This window comes from Vicia villosa, linkage group LG1, assembly GCF_029867415.1.
Source record: "Vicia villosa cultivar HV-30 ecotype Madison, WI linkage group LG1, Vvil1.0, whole genome shotgun sequence".
In the NCBI taxonomy this organism is placed as follows: domain Eukaryota; kingdom Viridiplantae; phylum Streptophyta; class Magnoliopsida; order Fabales; family Fabaceae; genus Vicia; species Vicia villosa.
In genome coordinates this window covers 12,442,868-12,461,695 of record NC_081180.1, presented here as the reverse complement: position 1 = coordinate 12,461,695, position 18,828 = coordinate 12,442,868, and the positions used below count along the sequence as shown (strand labels likewise).

At 31.7% G+C, this 18,828-nt stretch overlaps 1 protein-coding gene across 1 annotated transcript; it reads left to right on the top strand.

Annotated features, from left to right (window-relative positions):
- Positions 1-14,762: 14,762 nt before the first annotated feature.
- LOC131601147 (protein ROLLING AND ERECT LEAF 2-like) lies at positions 14,763-18,064 on the top strand. Its single transcript, XM_058872908.1, has 5 exons — positions 14,763-14,880; positions 15,178-16,388; positions 16,515-16,729; positions 16,824-17,047; positions 17,145-18,064. The coding sequence occupies exons 2-5, from the start codon at positions 15,302-15,304 to the stop codon at positions 17,833-17,835; spliced, it is 2,217 nt and encodes a 738-aa protein (XP_058728891.1). The 5' UTR covers positions 14,763-14,880; positions 15,178-15,301; the 3' UTR covers positions 17,836-18,064.
- Positions 18,065-18,828: the final 764 nt, after the last annotated feature.

Here is an 18,828-nt window from a genome sequence, read left to right as displayed (position 1 = left end):
CAGCATAGTTTAACATATGAGTTGTCCAATGATTAATTCTAGCTTCAACTTTTTCAACAAGGCTGATGCATTGATTATTGGTGAGCTTTTTGTTGGTGAGGGGAATCTCCAAGTATAAAAAAGGTAACTCTCCTCCTGCAAAACCAGTCACATCAACAATTTGTTTGAATGAAAAAAGAAAAATTACAATATAAGAAACAATAAGACGGGTTTGAGAATAAAAATTCACGGGTCTGAGAATAAAAATTCACGGGTCTGAGAACTCTATATCTGATAAACACAATCCGTCAATTTCAAAATATATTTTATATCGTATCAAATTTGATAATACTCAATTGTGATGTAAACAACTAATTTGTATCACATGGATCACTATCGGGACAATACCTATTTTATTTTTAATCAATAATGATCTTAATTTGAGAGAAAACGCATACTTTTAAATGTCATTTTTTTTCCTTTCTCCATCTAAAGGATTCTAGTTTTTGTATAGTTATTTAATACAATTGAGTATATATATATGAATAATTGTTCATTTTTACAACTAAGTAATTCTTTTCAAATTACATATATATCTAAATAAATTTATACCTTATCAAATATATTTTTACACGTGTATCTAAATATATTTTATATCGTATCAAATTCGATAATACTCAATAGCGATACAGACAACTAATTTTTTATTTTACGAGTCACTATCTAGACAATATCTATTTTATTTTTAATCAATAATTGTCTTTATTTGAGAGAAAGTTCTTATTTTTAAATGTCAAATTTTTTTCTTTCTCCATCTTAACGATTCTTTTTTATAGTTATTCAATTCAATTGAGGTTATATGATAATTTTTCATTTTTATCTATGTGGACGCACGAACATTTTACTAGTTTTAGAATAAAATATGATTTTAATAATATACTATAAAGTTATTTATAAATTGAATTAGATTGAGATAGGTTTGCATGTTCTGCATTAAAAAAAAATTTTTCAATGGCTTTTTTTTCAATTCTAGAAAATAGTAAAATAATTTAGAATTAATTATATTTTTAGTCTCTATAAATTATTAAATATTGCCTTTGGTTCCCATAAAAAAGTGACATGTTTTGGTCCCTACAAAATTATTATTCACCTAGTTTTAACCACTGCTATTAAACCAATGTGTATATTTTTGAATGATTTAGAACATTATAAAAAGTTCTTTGAAAAAAATTAAAATTTAATTTTTGAGTTGAGATTTTCATTACTTTTATCATTATATTTTAAAATTTTAAAAAATTTATATTTAATTCATCTCATTTTAAAATATTCTAAAATTTGGTAAATAAATATTTTAAAGTATTCTAAACATGTATGAAAAAAATTATTCAAAAATGTAAAAGTTAAAGGGCAATTAATCAACTTTTAAAATTTTAAAAAATAAGAGGGACTAAAACTGAATGCATAAAAAATTTGTAACGACTAAAATATGTCATTTTTTTAATGGAGACTAAAAGTAAATTTAAAATATTTATAAAGATCAAAAACATATTTAACCCAATAATTAAATACAATTGTACATATTTTTAACTTTTAAATTAGATGAAATACGTTATATAATGTCTAATGAAATTTATTCATATGACTTAATATTTAATAGTAGTAGAAATTTCTATAACACATCATTTCTATAAAATCTATAAGTTGGAAATGATGGAAAAGTAAATAACAACATCATTTATATAAAATCTATAAATTAGAAATGATAGAAAAATAAATAATCAATAATATTTAGTCTTAAAATTTTGTAAATTCATTGATCCGATATTAATTTAGTAGAATATTGATAGTGAAAAAAAATTAGGGGAATTAATGGTTAGTAGTTCTAACTTAATTTTTCTTTTTTTAATTAAAATAATAAATAATAAAAAAATTAATGTCACATCAACGAGTCTACGACTTCAAAAACTGAAACTCAATACCTAAAATAAAGTTATACGAATTGTCCCAGATTGATTCGGGTACATCCATAAGTGAATAGATTCGAGTAATTAATTAGTTAATTCTGTTTAGATAAACAAATTCATTGATCTATCTGTTCTTATAAATACTCCTTTAAAGATATTTATCTTATTATTTTAAAATGTAAAATTCTAATCATTAAATTCATAATCCAAAACTTAAAGTGTTAGCTTCAAGTGAAGAAACTCTAAACCGGGGAGATTCTAGTTGGTGGAAAGATATCATCCTTAACGACTCCAAGGTGGAGAGCTCCGACGAAGGTTTCGCCGATTGGGTTAAATGTGACTTCAAGAAAGGTAACAATATTCTTTTTTGGCATATTTGTTGGTTGGGTGATCAATCTCTTAGTGCATCTTTCCCGCACTTGTTCGATCTTTCAACCAATAAATTATGTGCGGTTCGAGACGCCTTTTCTTGGAACAATGGAGTTTATTCATGGAATTTTGATTATATTGTTGGTAATGATAGTTTGGTTCTTCCGAGCACGAATTTTCCCCACTCGGGCACTTATGGGAGGGGTCCGGTTTTTGATTCTCAATTGAGGGGTTTAAAGGAGTTATTGAATGGTATTGCGCCGGTTGATTCGGAAAGAGATGATTTTCTTTGGAAATTAACCACTAATGGTTGGTTTTCGGTAGGTAGTGTGTCAAATTTGGTGTCTTATGCAAAGGAAATGTCTTGGCCTCTTCCCACTTGCAAATTGTTGGAAGTCATTTGAAAGATCAATATTCCGAAAAAAATCAAGATTTTCATGTGGAGATTTTTTATAAATAGACTTCCTCTAAAAGTCTTATTGGTTCAAAGAGGTTTGGCTAGCACCATCTCCACCGATTGCACTTTTTGCTCAAATCATCCAGAAACGTTGGAACATCTCTTCCTCAATTGTCTAACCATGAAGGCGGTTTGGGAAAGAGTTTATCTTTGGTTGAGAAACAACTTGGACATATTTATTGAAGAATTCAAAAAATTTGGATGCATTCAAGAGACGGTGAAAAATGCTAAGAATAGAGTTATCCTAAATTTTATTTGGGTGGCTCTTATTTGGAGCATTTGGCTAATGAGAAATGCCATGGTTTTTGATAATGTTTATTTTAGCTTTGAGGTGGTTATTTCCAATACTATGTTTTACTCTTGGAAATGGTTGTGTAATAGTGATCCCAACTCTAGGCTTATTTTTTATGATTGGTACAAACTACTTCTAATTACTACTATCTATAATTAGAGTTTCTCGATTGTAAGGGTTGCACCCCTAGTGCGATTTCTTTAATCATTGCCTATTTAAAAAAAATATTAAATTAAAAATAAATTAATGTGATTGGTCTTCATATTTTTAAATAAATATTAATTTGTATTCATGACATTAATTGCAATTAAGCCAATAAATTTATTTGCTTTGAATCGTTTACAGGCTCATAACAAAAGGTGCAAAAGCCAACCACGAATTAAAAGGGGCAAAAAGTTATGTAAACCTTTGTTTGATCATAAACAAATAATTTCGTATTTCAGTGCATAAATTATCATCCAATTGAATCAGACCGTTATTTCCACAACACACCATACTACATCAGAAATGTTTCAACCGCTTTTGATGTATAAGAATAAAACGCGTTATTTTACGCATTAAAAAATACATTCTTACTCTCATATTATTTTTTATTTTCTTACTGACTTTGGTGGTAAAATATTAATTTTGTAGGTCATAATCGCTCTCGCTGTATTGAAAGTATCACTCCACCGCACCAAAACACTATTCCTCCATCTCATCTCTTATTTTTAAAATGAATCATCATAAAATTTTATTTTTAGATTCTTTAAAATCAAAAAGTAAAATAAATGCATAAATAAACCACCAAATAGTTTTTAGTTGCAAGAATTAAAAGCAACAAAGTGTCAACAACACTTTCCCATATGACCGTGCGTTGTTCTTGATTTAGTGTGTCTGAAAAAGCAAATGAGGACAAAGATATATTTATATGAAAGGATTCCTATAAGTGGTGTGGATTTGAAACACTTACATCCAATCACACCCCATCTCATACTAACATGGTGGAGTTTGCTGAATCATCTTCCCATTTTCATACACAAGATCCATGTTTATTGAGTAGTACTTCCATTTTCAAACTATATAATTGTTTGATTTCACAATCATTGTCTTTCTATTCAAATAGTACCAACAGAGAAGACAAGATGGAACATTTTAGCTAGAGATCGACATGTTAATTGGTCTTTCACTCTAGTGGATCTCCCTTTCATAAAAGTCCCAAGTTTGTAAAATATGGTGAGGACAATATATCGTGCGCATGTTCTTAGTATATAATGTCGGTGGAAAATTTTCATTAACCAAATGATTTACTTAGTGGCATATGCAAAGAATTAAATTCTTAGGCTAATATATATTACAAAAATTGAAAATATATGTGATGAAAATATATAATACCAGAATACTCAATCAGAAAGAAGAAGTTGAAGCTTCACAATGTAAAATTGAAATGCCTTGAAGTTTTACAACTATCTTTAACAAACTTTATTAGTATTAGTGCTTTGATTTTCAAGAAGATTTAAATTGTCTCTTCCTTTAGTGGATCCTTCAAATGTGTTTTATAAATCTTTATTTTCATGGTTCAAAATGTCACAATGATTACACTTGTATCACTCTAAGAGTTTCCACTTCTTCTATAAGGTTTGATTTTCAATTTCAAGGAAGGAGATGGTTTCTTTCAAATTTGATACAAATGGTTTCAACTTACTTGTTTCTTTATTTAACTTCTTGCAAATATGAAATAATTCATGATAAGAAAACTAAAATACCTCATGGACTTATTGGTTTATCAATTATACATGTATTGGCTTTTTCTTCCGAGGAATCCCTATCAATTCCGTCCCAGGAAATGTAAACTTTCTTTTCTTCCTTTTGAGGTTTATTTGCGTTTTTCATATTTTGCTGTTCCTTTTAATTTTGGGGGCATTTTGGTCTTTTATGCCCTTTTCCCACATTGAAAGCATATGGGAGTGAATGTTGATTTTCTTTTGATTTTGCTTTTTCCTTCTTGTTATCTTTCACGCTTCATGTATTTCTTGATGTTTTTCACCATTAGAGACATTTCTTCGTCGGTGTTAGAGTCCTTCTCTTCGTTAATCTTGAAAGCCATATTATTATTCTTCTTGTCTCCTTCTTCATCATCAACAAATCTTTTTAGCTTTATCTCACGTTCTTGCAATTTATCAAAAAGAGTTTCCAAGTTCATGGTTGATAAATACCTAGATTCATAAATCGCAATGACTATTGGTTGCTACCTGCAGTTTAGGTATCTAAGGACTTTTACAACCAAGTCATCATTTTGAAACATTTTTCTAAGAGTTCTTATGTCACTCATGATATGAGATATAATCACTTTTGGATGTCATAAATGTTCTCTTGAGGTTTCATTATGAAGAGTTCATACTCATAGATTAATGTGTTCAATATCGACCTTTTTACCTCGGTAGTACCTTCATAGGTAACTTGGAGGGTATCCCACATTTCTTTTTCAATTTCACAGTAAAAAAACATGCAAGAACCCATCAAGACCAAGTATAGTAGTGATGATTGTGTTGTGTTGAAGCGGTAAAGCGGCAAGCAAAAAGTAATAGGTATTATTTATTACCAGGTGATATAGGTTATATCGTATCGTAGTCGACAGAGATTGGTGAGAAAAACAGCCATTCGACTATCTCGCGTTCTAAGTTTCATGATTGGGTGCGGAAAAGTAAATGCATGAAAAGTAAATAAAAGCAAATAAACAATCTCAATAGTCTAAGAGAAATAGTTATGGAATTGCATTTCTTTCTACCCGTCGAATACTTAAATCGGAAGATCTTATCGTAACACACTCACAATACGCATCAAAATCACCAGGTATCAATCGAGACGCCACATCAGTGTCCATTTCTGCAACACCGACGAAAGCTCAACCGTACTATTCACATCAGTGATGTCTCAACCGACACAAACAACACAGAGGCATTAAATTCGATACCCATTACGATTATTAGCCCTGAATCCATTTCTGAAATCTAGAAACTAACAGTTATCATTCCTAATCAAGATCTACGGTCTCCATTTCTGCAACAACACAAATCCAGAGCATTTAAGCAAAAAGATCAAGAACAACAACAATGATGATTTGTAAAGCGAATATATAAACAATCCCAAGATCGACAAATGTACATACAATAAGAGTAGAAATATACATACAAAACTCACCATTGGAATGAAACATAGGGAAGAAAGAAGATGAACCAGAAACTCTCACCATGTCAAGGCAATCGAGACAAATCCATAGTCAATCCATATGATGTAGCATCCAATGGTGTTTCTTAAGCCTCTAAACTATCAAAAATGGACCAGAGCCAATCCAAGGGGGAAATGGATGATAAAAACCTAAAAAATTCTGTTCTGAACTATTTATACAAAAACTGAATTTCGCAGCGGGCGCAGCACGCCCTACTTCGACGCGACGCGCCCTTTATAAATTTACCAAACCGTCCTAGCGCGCGATGTGCCCTCAGTTCTGCCAAAATTATTTTCTTTTGCTCCTACAGCGCGCGACGCGCCCTAACTCGGCGCGACGCGCCCTACACCAGAACATCAACTTTTATTTCCAATGTGTTCGCAGTCGTGTCTTCGACACTTTATTCCTCGAGGCTCCGAAAACGCAACAAAACCTACAACAATACAACAAAACTATCAAACGGTACATATTTACATGAAAACGTAATAAAACACAAACGATACAAATATACACAAAACGGGGAATTATTCAAACGGTATTAACAAAAAGTATCGATAAGTGCCACTATTTACATACACAAAATAACTACATTTTGGCACTTATCTTGTTGTTCTATGTGATTTGTTGTTATCTCTTGGCAATGTATGATTTAGGTTTGTTTGACATATTGAATAGGATCAAGTTTATTTATTTGGAGATTTAAATTTGAATCAAAACAAATCAAATATTTTTGGAGGATTTTTGGAAAAATAAATCAAAACTAAATCATCTATAAATTTGGATGTGATCAAATCTTATGCTCATTTGAGAAAAGTCCAGATTTCGTTGCTATTTAAGGAGACTCAAATCTAACATTTGAAGATGTGCAAGTATTGAAGAATCTTTGTGCTAGGATTTATATTTTGAGTCTTTTGTTTATGTTATTGTTTGTTCACCACTCTAGCGCCTGCATTCACATCTGAAGGCATAGAGTTTGGTTTGTTATTTGAGTTGTAATCACCAAGGTTAGTGATTGAGAAAAAAAAAGTGATAGGGTTTCTCATATTTATGGGAGTCCTAAATAGAAAGACACAGGAAATATTAGGAAGAGACATTGAACAAGAGTTATTCATCTAAGACTAATTTTACTAATACTATTGAGAAGTGGATTTCCTTTCTTGAGTTGGAAGCCCCCCAAACTTAGGTGAGGTTGTATCGAACTGGGTTATCAATTCTCTTGTGCTCTTTATTATTTTATGTTTGATCATCTCGTTTTCTATTATTTGTTAAATTCTGGTTTAGGATGTTGAACATTTTGGCTGAGACATATGGTCCAACATTCGTCCCCATAGAACAAAATTTCATATGTTTTTTCTTTCAAACCATGTTGCACATTTTCTTTCTCATATTTATTCCAATCGTATTTATTTTCTTTATTCACAAGAACACCGTTAACTTCATGTGTTGGAAAAAATGAACCGTCTTTCATAACCTTCCAAATAAAAGTTAAACTTTGGTGGTTTGTTTAGTGAATAACCTGAATTTAATTCCTTCCTCATGGGACAATTAGACTTTAATAGGAGTTAGACTTTGATCCTACTTATTGAACAAGTGACTCCAAGAACAAGAGAGGACTTATGTGAATTCCATTTATTCTCGTATGAAGTCCATTTAACAGTGTCGCTAATGGTGAAGAACTTCAAGAAATTCCTAAAGTGTAAAAGACAACAAGAAGAAAAAAGCAAAAGAAAATAAGGGATGTTGTCTGGGGCTGTGATGGTTCAAAGAGCCCCGGACCCGGCAGATACAACTTTTTCTTCTTATGAAAATGTTGGTATTTTTTTAAGGATGATTTCATTCTGTTTGTCAGTGACTTTCACATGTATTCAATTTTAGCCAAGACTATTACTTCCTCTTTTTTAACGCTAATTTCGAAGAAAGAAAACCCATTGGATTTATACGATTATCGTCCAATCTGTTTGGTGAGATGTTTATATAAAATCATTGCAAAGTTGTTGGCTGCAAGGCTCAAAACGGTTCTAAATGACATACTGAATGTCAATCTGCTTTTGTTCTGGGTAGACAACTTCTTGATGGTGTTCTTGTTGCAAATGAGTTGGTGGATTATGTCACTAAGGAGAAAAAAGATTGCCTCCTTTTCAAAGTCAACTTTGAAAAGGCGTATGATAAAGTCTATCGGGGGTTTCTGAAGTATATGATGGGAAGGATGGGTTTCGGTGCCTTATGGATGAGGTGGATGGAGGCGGTGGTGTTCAAAAGCTACATGTCGGTTTTAGTGAACGAAAGTCCAACAAAAGAGTTTGTGTAGGAAGGGGTTTAAGACAAGGAGACCTTTTTTCTCCTTTTCTGTTTGTGTTGGTTTCTTAGGGTTTGGCGGGGTTGGTTAGAAAAGCATCGAAAATTGGAGACTTTAGGGTTATTAGCATCAAGGGGAATGTAACTTGGAAATCCTTCAATCCACAGACGATAATTTCTTGGCGGGGGGAGCTAGTTGGAAACAAGTTTGGACCTTGAAAGTGGTTTTTAGGGCTTTCGAATTGGTGTCAGATCTTGGAGTAAATTATCACAAGAGTAAACTGATAGGTATCAATATTAACGATAATTTCTTGAGGGCGACAACTAACTTTCTAGGTTGTAGAATCGAGAGTAAATGTTTCTCTTTTCTTGGGATCCCGATTGGATCAAATCCTATGAGGATTTCGTTTTGGCAACCATTAATTGGGAGGTTAAAGAAGAGACTTACAAGTTGGAAAATGGTGATTCTTAAGTCTCGGAGGGAGAATCACTTTATTGAGATCGGTATTAAGCAGTTTGCATATTTTCTTTATGTCTTTTTACAGGGCCCCAGTTCAAATTTGCAGAGAGATAACTAGGATACAAAGTCGATTCTTATGGGAAGAAAGTGAAGCGAAAAAGAGGATAAACTGGGTGAGGTGGGACATTGTTTGTCTTCCTCTTGAAAAGGGTGGTTTAGGTTTGAAGTTGGTGGAGGAATTTAATGTGGCACTTTTGTCGAAATGGAAATGGAGGATTTTCCAAGAAAGCGATTCTTTATGGAAGAAGATGTTATCACCTAGATACGGGAAGTTCTTCCTTCAGATTTTATTCGAGTATCTGATATTTTCATACATATTAGCTTCTACCTGGTGGAAAGACATCTTATCTTTGGAAAAAAATACATAAAGAGGGAGATTTTGATAAAAGGTGTAAATTCGTTTTAGGAAATGGGAAGTCGATTTTATTTTGGCAGATTATATGGTTCAGAGGTGTCAACTTTAGAACCACTTTTCCGGATCTTTATTCTTCATTGGAGTTAAAGGAAGAGGTGGTGGAGGTGGTGGGGGAATGGGAATGGGTTAATAATTGTTTGATTTAGAATAATTTGGGAGTTCAAGCAGAGAAGATTTTGGAGAGTTGGAATACGTTACAAGTTTTAAAGTATTCTTTATGTCACGAGGTTCCGGATTGTGAGAAGGAATATATGGTGATATGGAAACCAAAGGTTGAGGAAGGTTTTTTGGTTAGATCTTGTTATGAGGTCCTAACGGTAAATCATTTGAAGTCGGTTTTTATTATCGAATTGGAGAAAGCAACGAGGCTGATTTGGAAGATGAAAATTTCTTATAGATTCAAAGTTTTTTCTTGGAGATCTGTGTTGAAAAAACTTCCTACAAAATACCTTCTTTTTGTAAGAGGTGTTTTTTTCTTCTCCTTCTGATCATTGTAGTGTTTTCTGTAAGGAAAATATGGAATCGTTAAAACACATTTTTTTCTTGTGTCTTTGCTAAGGAGATTTGGAGGTTGATATTGGTTTGGTGTGGGGTGGTTTTGGGAGAGGAACCCGGTTTTTTGAGGAGTTTTCTTTTAGCTTTGGATAGTTTTAGAAGAAGGAAAGTGAAGAAGGGTTGTGAAGGTTTAATTTGGATTTCGGTTTGTTGGGGCATTTGGAAGAATAGAAATGAGGCAGTGTTTAGAAATGACAAATGGAGCGTGTCGGATACGATTTGGTGCATTAAGGTGCTAGTTTGGAAGTGGTCTTTCTTCGATGAAATTACGTAATCAAATGTAATTTCTTTGAGTCTTGTCAATTGTCATTGCAATACTTAAGCTAGGTCTCATTTGATATGTAATTTCTCTTTGTTCCGAGTTTCCTCCTCGATTTTGTAATGAGGTTTTGAATACTCCTAATACTCTCATTAATATATTCCTTGTTAGAAAAAATTCAAGAATCTTATATTACAAGAATATTTGTTTGAAATGTTGCAGAATTTCCCTATGAGATATATCATCTAGTGGCTATGGTTAACCACTTAATTCATAACAACAATTAGAGAATTTCTAGCTCTATTACTTAAATATATTCTAACTTGAATAAATTGTTGAGCAGGTTCTTTTTCTATGTTTGAATGCTTTGATCATCTTTCAGGAATCTTATTTTTAAAAATGCTTAATTATTTTACAAACATAATAGTTCCAATGTATCATGGGCTAAAATTATTTGCCTTGTGACACAAGCTATCCAATCCAACAGAAAGGGTGATTCCGAGTTTTATCTTATTATTGAGTCCATTCGTAGTTTATTGCTTTCCTTTCCAAACTTTGAGGTAAAGTTTGTCAAACGTCAAGCGTATTTGGTTGCTCACTCTCTTGCGAGAGCGGCCAATTCTTGGGCTCGACGTAGTATGTTAGTTTCGATTCCTCATTGTATTGAACACCTTTTGATTAATGAATTACATTGAGTTTGTTGTGATAAAAAAAACTATTTGCCACCCTAACATATAAAAATATTATATGGTTTTAACTTCACAAATGTTTGTATTATGTCTCATATCTATAAAAGAAAAAAACTAACGTCATGGTAGGTTAGCACATTTAAGGCTTGCTTTTAACTCTGATCATGTGTGGAGTGTGGAGATCAATCCACATAATATTAACTATACTTTTATTAAAAACAAATTGGGGCAACAAGAATATATAGATTTTGCTAATTATTTCTTATACGGTGTATTTGTTTCTGTCACTTTATTTTAACCTTTTTTTAACCAAATATCATTAAACAAAAAGAAAATCAATTACACAAGGGGGACCAAACCAAAACTCCTTAGATGATAAGTCTAATCCTAGAGGTACCCTGCTTGTCTAACAAGTAATCACAAATAATATCATTATGAACATGATTAAACCAGGATGTAGTTTTGGATTTTAAACCTATGCTAGCCAAGATATCTGCATAAAAATTGGCTTCCTGAAAGTTGTGAATGATCCTGAAATCAATATGAAGCGTGTATTCCCAACAACGAAGCCAATGAGACCGAAGATCTCAAGGCACCAAAGCATGGTTTTTGAAAGAATTGACCACAAATCTACAATTCATTTCTATCCAAAACTGCTTGTAATTGTTTTTCTTTGTCGTTTCTAAAACCATAATTGCAGCAATAAGCTTGGCAGACTCCGTATTGTTATTTAACCTAACAATAATGTATTTTACAAGTTATGTTTTTAATATGGCAACTATTTTTATTATTGGTGTGGTGAAAAACTAATAATTGAGGTTCCATGTGTGCATGTAATTATGAATTCTACTTTTATAATAATAAAAGAAGAGGATGGATATATTTGAGTAAGTATTGAAGACTTACTCCAAATTTTAACCATTAATTATCATTAATCTAACGACTTTAATTAATTTTTAATATAGAAAAATATTTTCAAAAATAATTAGATTAAATGGTCAATTAAAACCGTTAGATTAATGAAAATCAATGGTTAAAATTTGAAGTAAGTCTTCTACACTTACTCTTGGATTAAATATTTTCCTCCTCATAAAAGAATTAAACAAAATAATTATGAGTATCATGAAGGAATAAAAATATTTTGTACACTCAATCTTACACCAAATACATACACCATATACACTGTTCACCGTATTTATACGGTGAATAGTATTTTTTATTTTAAAAAAAATTATTTTTAAAATTTATTTTATAACACAAAGGAATTCTTCATAGCAAACATTAGAACCTTAAAATCTTATTAGATCTGGAGTCCTTTTTTATTAATTTATGATAAATAATGTATAACAAGTGTCATCAGCTCTCAAACTCTCAAAGTAATAAAATAATATAAAATAATATGCACACACTTAAAAAGTTTTTACAAACTTCATGTTTTTCATAATGTTTATAAAATTCATTTCTAGCATTATGCTAATCAATTAGGAAGGAAAAAAAAAACATATGTTTAATCAATTATGGAACAAACTCACCCCTTATCGATTATAAACCTTTTTAATCGATAATACATTGATAATACTCTGAACTTAATTATTTTATTTTCAAAATAATTAATCTAATCGATTAGCATCACAAGCTAACCGATGAGCAAAAACGGACCCACATTATGAATGGTGTGGGCTGATGCCCCCAGTATATTTATATTATTAACTTGTTATATATGTTGATATAATTAGTTAATTGTTAATTAACTATATTTACTGAAAGAAGCTTTCATCATAAACGATATACTATCATTGCTTCTTTCATCAATTTGATTTTATTCTAGTTGATTTAGAGTCTATTTGCTTTTATGTTTCCAGTAGCCTAGACGTACGTTTTTTCAACACTCTAATTTGGAGCTTCAGATTTTTCACATGATTTTCACGTCAAAAATGTCTTGGGACGCGAGAAATGGTTTACAAACGCTGTTCCAAACACATGCTGTCGCATTATATGATAATAATGTGATAATATTATTATATTATTATATGGTGCAAATTTAAAATCAAGAAATTGGACTTTTAATAAAATTTGTAACAATAAGAAAACATATCATATATTATATTAGAATGATCTATAATACTATTAATAACAATTATAATTATTGATAATTAATTTTACAAATATTATGAAAAATTAAATGTAAAATTATATAAGAGGATATTAATAATGTACTAATATATAATATTTTATTGGTATTAAAGAAAATAAAATTATTTAATTTTAATTAAATCAAATAAATTGTAAGAAAATAAATATTACTTATATAAATAATATAAAGTGGAGTTGGAATAAATTTATATATATTATCCCGTTATAAAAGTTTTTGGGTAAGTCAGTGCTGCTGAGAGAGCAACTCTGAATCATTTTTCTTTTCTTGTCCAAATCTTTCTCCTATTTAAAGGAGAGCGTTCACTTCTCAACTAAAAAAATTTAATATTATATCCTTCTTTCTTATTTACTGCATTTTAGAATATGTTTTAACATTTTACATTATTGTAGCAATGAAAGAACAGAAAAGTAATAATTTTGTAGTTGTTGTTTGAATTAAATTGGGGGAGATGTATCAACTACGATCATTTTTAAAATAAGAAATTAGAGAAATAAAGATTTATCATTAATTATTAAATTAATTAAAAGAGAGAAATTAATATTCACATTAACATTTTAATAAATAATTTTTATTTAATCTATTAGTAGATATTTGTCCTCTCATATCTCATTTTAAAAATGCTCTTGTTTCTTTACATTATACTCCAATTGTAAATAAGAGTTTCCTTCTCTTTGTAAAATAAATATTTCTATAAAAGTTGTGAATTTTTTTGGTTACAAATAGGAAAACATAAAAAAGTTGAATTGAAAAGAAGTAAAATCTCGACTTAAGAAGAATATATTTTAATCTTAATATTGTATGAAAAAAGTCATAGAGAAATGCTAGCAACACTCTCTTTTTAACACTCTCTCTAACACTCATTTTTCTATTGATTCAAACATGTGTGGGTCTTACCATTTTATGTGGGATCCATTTTCAAAATGAGGGACCTTCACATGTTTTAACCAATAAAAAAAATAAGTGTTGGAGAATGTTGCTAGCACTCCTCTTACTAGATAAGTTTAAATAACAAATTTTGATATTAAAATAATATATCTTCGTGATAAAATATAAATTTTCTATTATTGATGTTTTTAGGTATGAAATATAAAATTTGATGATTGTCTTTTTTTTTTTTTTTTTACGTTATATTGATTTGAATTTGTTAAGAAAAAATAAAAATAGAAACTCCACTAATAAAATTAGAATTTTTTAATTATACTAGTAAAATATAAAAAAAAATCAATTTACTATTTTATTTTGTTGTCTTTTTATAATATCTTAAAATTTATTGAAATAAACTTATAAAGAGCTCCTATTAAAAAACATAAAATTTTAAATTAAAATATTTTTAATTATTTATCTAAAAACACTTTTATTTTAATATTGAACAAATTACATAAATTTGTTTGTCATTTTCAAAAAATTCCATATCAAAAAATTCTTAAATTTATTTCATCCCATTAATTTTCTTTTAAAACCGCCCCTACAATAAATAATAGATAATAACAGCTATAAATTAAAAATCCCAAAAAATTACGCCTCTTTATTGTTCCAACATTCCTTGTTTTTTTTCAGTTAAAAAACACTTCAAGAGTACATTATTTTTTGTTACTACCATTTGTCGTTTTATTGTTCCAACCCTATTCCCTTCAAATATTTGACCGTTACTTCATTTCAACGTCTCTCCTCATTCCCTTCTCTCTGATCAAACCTTCATCAATTTTCCACTCTCTATCTTCAGGTAAGTACAGTTCTAAGGTTCAGTTCACTGTTCATCTCAATCAAATCAAACCATAGTACCTTTTCTCTTCCAATTCGCTACAATGTTAATATTGATTATCTTTCTTTTCATTGTTTTTGCTTTTAATTATTCTTTTTTCGACAACCCTTACTTGAAAATTAAGAAAAGAATCAAACTTTATTCACTTGGATGATAATACATTATGATTTTTTAATTTTAGGGTTTAGGGTTAATGTTCCATTTTTAGAATTTTTCCTTAATTTTTATTTATATTAAGATTTCTTTGTTTTTATGCAGATAACAGATTTGTGGAGATTTATTTATAAAAGTGAGTTATTTGATTTTCATTTCAAATGCGAAGGTGAGATTGGATATATTCATAGGGTTTGAATTTGGATTTGAATTTGAAGTGAAGTGAGAAATGGGATGTTCTCAATCAAAGCTGGATGATGAAGAAGCGGTTCAGATTTGTAAAGATAGAAAGAGATTCATAAAGGAGGCTGTTGAGCATAGAACTCAGTTTGCGAATGGACATGTCGCGTATATTAGGTCTCTCGAAAGGGTATCTGCTGCTTTGCTGGAGTATTTTGAAGGAGATGAAGGACTAAAGTTCTCGCTGGATTCGATCGTGACGCCGCCTGTGAAGAACGAAGCTACTCCGGAAACAATTGAGGTTGGATCGAGTACTACAGCTTTGAAAGTGAGTTACTCGAGGTCGAGTGGTAATCCAGTGATTTCGGTTGAAGAAAAGCCTCCGTCGCAGGAAATGGGTCGTGTTGAGGTGTATTCTCCTCCGAGGTACCAATATGGGAATGATGGTTATTTTGGTATGCAAGCCTCGTCTATGAATGCGTCGATTTTCGCTTATTCTCCGAATAACAGACCCGTTGCTATCCCTCCGACTTCACCACCACGGTCTTCTTCTCAGTGGGATTCCTTTTGGAATCCGTTTATGTCGTTGGACTATTACGGTTACCCTAATGGATGTAGCCTTGACGAGATTGTTATGGATGCTGAGAATCGAGAACTGAGGCAAGTTCGGGAAGAAGAAGGAATACCGGACCTGGAACATGAAGAAGAGGATACTAAAAAAGAGGGTTTTGTCGTTAAGAGAAATGTAGCAGAAGAAAGGAACGAAATCGATGTGAATTCCTCAAAAGAAGCCGTAGTTAAAGATGTCGATGAACATAAGGAAGAGAAAAAGGAGGGAACAGATGCTAAAACTGAAACTGCTCAAGTCAATGGTGGCGAGTGTTTTCAAGTATCAAAATCTCAAACTTCGGGTCATATGGAATCTAGCCATCAAGAAATTGCAATTGATAATCAAGAAGCTAACGAAGAAACACCTGGTTTTACAGTTTATGTAAACCGAAGACCGGCGAATATGGCAGAAGTGATCAAGGATCTTGAAGCTCAATTCACAGTTGTATGTAATGCAGCCAATGATGTCTCGGTACTGTTAGAGGCTAAGAAAGTTCAGCACTTATCCACTTCTAATGAACTGTCAGGTTTGGTGAAAGTGTATACTGAATTGTATATCGAAATAATCTTGCATTTGTAGATCATTTTTGTTTAACTCTATATCTATTTGTAAGTTTTCAGGAACATAGATTTAAATTATGATTCTTTTGCAGCATCAAGATTGTTGAATCCAGTAGCTCTTTTTCGCTCAGCTTCTTCTAGCTCGTCTCCGTCAAAAAGTATAATGAATTTTTCAAACTCTAGGGATGAAGCTTATGAAGACATCAATGATCCTCCGTCAGGGGAAGGTGGCATGTTGTCTGCCAGTCATCAATCAACGTTAGACCGGTTATATACATGGGAGAAGAAGCTCTACGAGGAAGTTAGGGTATAGAATTAAAATCACAATAATATTGTGCTTATGGTTTATACAATATTGATAATAGGAATCTTAATGCTATGGCTACTTTCTTCTTTAACAGTCCGGAACACGGTTTCGCCTTGCGTATGAGAAGAAATGTCTGCAACTGAAGAACCATGATATAAAAGGGGAGGAGCCTTCTTCTGTGGATAAAACAAGATTAGCTATTAGAGATCTACGCACTCAGATAACAGTTTCAATACACTCAGTTGAAGCTATTTCCCGGAGAATCGAAACCTTAAGGGATGAAGAGTTGCATCCCCAGCTTCTTAAAATGTTGCAAGGGTATGTAAATTACACATTCATTTTGTGATTGTTATGCTTCATGTTATGATCCACGTGTATCCGTAATGTATCTTACGATTGAAAATACAAACTACAGGCTAGCAAAGATGTGGAAAGTGATGGCAGAATGTCATCAAACACAGAAGCAAACCATGGAAGAAGTCAACATTATTCTAGACGGCATTGCTGCCCGAAAACATTCCTCCATGTCAATAACCGATCCACTGAAACTTGCACTCTCAGCCTCCATTCTTGAAACCGAGTTGAGGAACTGGCGAAACACTTTCGAGTCATGGATTTCCTCTCAGAGATCATACATTCATGCAATAACCGGCTGGCTTCTCCGATGCATGAGATGCGAACCCGATGCATCAAAATTAATATCCTCTCCTAGAAGGTCTAGCTGCAGTCATCCTTTGTTTGGACTTTGTGTTCAGTGGTCAAGACGTCTAGACGCCATACAAGAAACAGCGGTGCTTGAGGGTCTAGACTTGTTCGCAGCTGGATTAGGTTCCTTCTATTCTCAACAACTAAAAGAAGATTCTGCTCAAAATGTGATAGTTGGATCGAATGGAAATATGGAAATAGTGGAAGTTGGTAAGAAGGAAAAAGAAGAAGTGGTGGAGGTTGCGGTTAAGGTACTTTGCGGTGGAATGTCGAGTGCGATGAGCTCAATGGCAGAGTTTGCTATTGATTATGCTAAGGGATACAATGATCTTGTTAAACAATGGGAGAATGGAAAGTTGCAGGAAAATTGTGAGCCTGTGAGCCTGCAACCTGCAAAATGAATAATTTTTACTATTTTTTAAGCTAGTTTAGTAATGGTGTTAGTGAATGTAATTTATTTAAGGGTAGGTTTAGATGGAGGAAAATGAATGGGAGTGGAAGATATTGTGCTATCTTTTTCTTAGTAGGTTTTACTTAATTTTTTCATTTTTTATAATGAGAGAAGGAAACGAGGAATTTTCAGTAATTTTCAATTGGTTCAAATTTGGAGGATCTCAAATATTCAGACAAAAGAAGGAAGTTCTATTGCATTTTCTTTTTGATTTTTTTTCTCTTTTTCTGATTTTTGTTATATCCGTTATTAAATTATTGAATAATAGACTTGCAGGATAATTTATAAATTTGTCACTTTTATAATATTGATATTTTCAAAACTATCTTTACAAAGTTTCATAAATTTAACTTTTAAAATTTGACCTTTTTTTTCCAGATATTTCCGAGATGGAAATAAGATGTTTTATTCCTCGATGAAATATTAGAGTATCGTTCAAGTTTTTAATATATGAGCATTTTCTATTCATTTGTTTAGTCATTCTGAGAGTGATGAATCTCCCGTATTTAGGGTATTTAGGGTGAGAGTATCTTCTGGTTCGAACTCTTCCTCCCTTTGTCAATGATCACCTTACCTGTGAGGGATTCTTCGGTGGAGGGAGCTTCTGTAATACCGTTCTAATCCACAAGGAATATTCGCATTATAATACGGATTTAATTCAAAACAAATCACCAACAAGGGTGTCACATCGTCATAAAAACTTCACAACTTGTTCCGTAACACGGGTTCTCAAAATTTATTTAAAACTATAGAAAAGCTTTCGATAAACCTCCTATAGTAACCAGCCAATTCCAAAAAGCTTCTAATTTCGGTAACTGATTTCGGAGTTTCCCACTGCAACACTGCATCTACTTTGGATGGATCCACAACAATGCCACTACCTGAAATGACATGTTCTGGAAAACTAAATCTTTCCAACCAAAACTCACATTTGGACAACTTT